The 3,308-nt window shown below is 36.0% G+C and overlaps 1 protein-coding gene across 3 annotated transcripts; it reads left to right on the top strand.

Moving 5' to 3' along the window:
• Positions 1 to 883: 883 nt before the first annotated feature.
• Positions 884 to 2,158, top strand: LOC117790646. 3 transcript variants are annotated; one of them, XM_034630145.1, is made up of 3 exons: positions 884 to 1,014; positions 1,069 to 1,860; positions 1,938 to 2,158. In XM_034630145.1, the coding sequence occupies exons 1-2, from the start codon at positions 937 to 939 to the stop codon at positions 1,810 to 1,812; spliced, it is 822 nt and encodes a 273-aa protein (XP_034486036.1). In that variant the 5' UTR covers positions 884 to 936; the 3' UTR covers positions 1,813 to 1,860; positions 1,938 to 2,158. The 3 variants fall into 3 exon arrangements, with proteins under 3 accessions (XP_034486036.1, XP_034486037.1, XP_034486035.1); XM_034630146.1 differs by lacking the exon at positions 1,938 to 2,158 and having other exon boundaries at positions 1,069 to 1,333; positions 1,431 to 1,487; XM_034630144.1 differs by having other exon boundaries at positions 1,069 to 2,157.
• Positions 2,159 to 3,308: the final 1,150 nt, after the last annotated feature.

Consider the following 3,308-nt stretch of genomic DNA (forward strand, 5'->3'; position numbering starts at 1 on the left):
GAGACACTTTCTTATCAGAACACTGCCGGGAGAGACGAAATGTTTTCCTTGCTTTCCACTTGGCGGGTCGCTTCGCTTGATTTGTGTGCTTTGTGTGCGAGGGAGTTTGTTCTGTGTCTTGTGTCTTGTTTATGCGCCTCTGAGTATAAAGTGGAAATTACATATCTGATATTATGAAATCTACAATTTGGTATTACTCGGTGCCAAACAAACGGACTATTGTTTCGGCATTTATCATTTATCTGTAAAAACTAAGAGTCTATAATGTTATATTATTTTAGAATTTAGTTCATGTTCAACTAAAATACAAAGCAATATATATTATAATATTATATATGGATATTTCGGCTTAGATTTTTCGACTAAACCTCTCTTTTAGCATCAAAAAGCTCATAAAATGCATTAATCCTGTTAAATATATGTAACAGATCAACAACAGCAGAATTAAGCAAAACAACAGCAGAATAACAGCAGATAAACCACAGCACAATAACAGAAGTCATTAACAGCCGATAGTTTTTAGTATTTTCACGATAATTTATTATTGAGGCAGCAGATGATAGAGCAACACTTGGCAAGCCGACACCGAAGAAAGAGGCAGCAGTAACAAACAGACAGCAAGAAGAAACGACGCAATTAGAGAACAATTAAATTTAATTTATGAACTTAATATTTTCCTTATATTTTTATCATTAACGAACTATGGAGTTAATAATCTAGTTCACAAATATTTTTTTTTTAATTACGAGCTTCAAGCTTACCAATCGCTGATTCAAATGCTTTTCAACTTGTTTCAAATACAATATTTAATTACTTGTAAACACTAGTGATTATAATAAGCAAAGGACTCTTTGTAATCCTAATTATTAAAATCTGAAATTAGTTTTGTGTTGTTTTACATTAAGTTCTGCTCTAAATTTTATAATCGATTTAATAATGTGCGAAATACCTGAGAACTTCTTAACATCCGATTTAGTGCACCATCCGCGATGCGATAAGCCTAAGTTTGATTTGGTAAGAAAGTGATATGCAACGAGAGTTATGAGATTAATTGGATTCTCTTCACAGAGTTTACACAATACAGTGAGTAGTAAGCTATGGGCACATGCGCGATTCATGTTCGTCTTTGAGAACGGAGATCTCAATTTGGCAGCACACTATTTGGCAGAGAGAATGCACGAACCCTTCGAGCCGTTTCCCTTCGCCTGCGTGGCCGTGCAACAATCGGTAAGGGATGATTTCATCGAGCGCGTTAGAAGTCGCTTTCATCAGGTGAAGCCCCATGTGGCAATGCATCCAAACTTTGAGCGTAGTCTGAACGAACTGAAGATGGGTAATGTGAAATATGTGGTTGCCAAAAATGAGAATGCCCCACCATTTGCAAGTCCCATTCTCGTGACGGACAATGTAATCCATTTGTTTTTTAGCAGCAGTCCATCGGGTGTGGTCACATTGAAGAGTTTTAATACAATTCTGGAGGCACAAAAGATATATACCATGGAGACACTGGCCTTCGATGTGGTCCACATCTTCGATGAGAGCATCACGAGCGTTTACACACTGGCATCGGCGATCACTTCTATTCAGTTGTATGTAAACTGTGTCGATGTTTGTACTATGCCCATTTTACCTTATTATGGCATGAGACAATGTCGTGCCCTTCTACATGATGGCTACCATTTTGAGACCTTGGAACTGAACGGTATCTGGAGGATCATTGTCTTTCCATATACAACTACATTGGTTCATGCTTGCATTTGCCCAAAAGGTCAGTGTACTTGCAATGCTGATAATAAGGTTTGCGTTGGTTAAAACTCGGAACCAAAAGTGAGAGAAAGATAGAGATAAACAGAATAAGAGGTAGATAGTTTCGACACATGCAGTCAAGGCAAACCAACCACAAGAAAAATTAAACTAGCGTGAAAAATATGTTACAGGAACTTAACTTCCTGGCTGACTGTGACGTCTGGTTTCAGTTAAAAGAACCTAAGAAATCCCCACTCATTTAGCATTTGGACTGACATGGCACATGTGGGCCATAATTTTCGCGGTTGTTGCCTTTGAATTGGTTTTACAGTGAACATCAACTATAGCGAATGGCTTGAAATTGTGTGGAAAAAAATAAATTAAATAAATATACATCTAGTTTAAGGATTACATAAGTCGCATAGAAGGTTTTATTTAATTGTTCTTTGAAACTATATAACTTTGAGTGCAGTGTACTTTATAAATCATATACAAAATAATATATATTATTTTAATATTTGGATGCGTTTGTGCATTTATGTACGAGTACACATATCAGAGAATTAAGTATTTGTGTTGACATTATTGAAGGTATAAAATTTATACTATATAACTATAAGCAATGTTCTTGGATCAGGCATATATAAGTAATATTTGACAACAAAAACATCCACATATCTATAAGTTTGTTGGAAATACAACCATATGAGAATATTCACATATACTTCTTTCAGTGAGGTATTTCCTTATACATTAATATCATCTACATTTTTTTTTTAAATGTATCGACTACTTTTTTTTTTAGCTCAATTTATTTTTCACAATTTTTATAAATTTTTTCATTTTTTTTTCTATGATTTTCCATTTATTTTTTATACCCTGAGCCCATTGAAAATGGGCAAAAAAGGGTATAATGTGTTTGGCAGAATGTATGTAACAGGCAGAAGGAGGGGTGGCAGACCCCATAAAGTATATATATTCTTGATCAGGATCAACAGCCGAGTCGATCTAGCCCTGTCCGTCTGTCTGTCCGTCTGTCTGTCCGTCTGTCTGTCCGTCTGTCTGTCCGTCTGTCTGTCCGTCTGTTTGAACGCGTCGATCTCAGAGACTGTAAGTGCTAGAGACTTCAAATTTGGAATGCAGGTTTGTGAATACCATACGCAGGTCAAGTTTGTTTTCAATTTTTGATGCCACGCCCCCTTCGCCCACAAATTGAAAAATAACGATTTACAGGCGCAATTTTTGACATAGCACTCCTAACTGAACAATCAGTTGAGAAGTATGCGTATTAAACGACCCTGAAAATTTTAAAGGATTGACCCATAAATAAAGAAGTTATTTCGGAATTTAGATTTAGTTGAATAATTACATTTGGATGGCAAATCAAACGTGAGCGAGACAGCATGTTCACGTTTGTATGCAAGGCGCACAAACACAGTAAGAAATAGTACCAATTTTCTTTGGGCTTCGATTTCAAGTACTATATGACCTAGAGACTTCAAATTTGGAATGCAGGTTTGTGAATACCATACGCAGGTCAAGTTTGTTTCCAATTTTTGATG

The sequence above is a fragment of the Drosophila innubila genome (genome assembly GCF_004354385.1).
Source record: "Drosophila innubila isolate TH190305 chromosome 3R unlocalized genomic scaffold, UK_Dinn_1.0 2_E_3R, whole genome shotgun sequence".
NCBI lineage: Eukaryota > Metazoa > Arthropoda > Insecta > Diptera > Drosophilidae > Drosophila > Drosophila innubila.

Coding starts and splice junctions, on each gene's coding strand:
- LOC117790646 (XM_034630145.1), top strand. CDS start 937: ATGTGCGAAATACCTGAGAACTTCTTAACATCCGATTTAGTGCACCAT. Junction 1,015..1,068: donor ATAAGCCTAAGTTTGATTTG/GTAAGAAAGTGA, acceptor TTCTCTTCACAG/AGTTTACACAATACAGTGAG.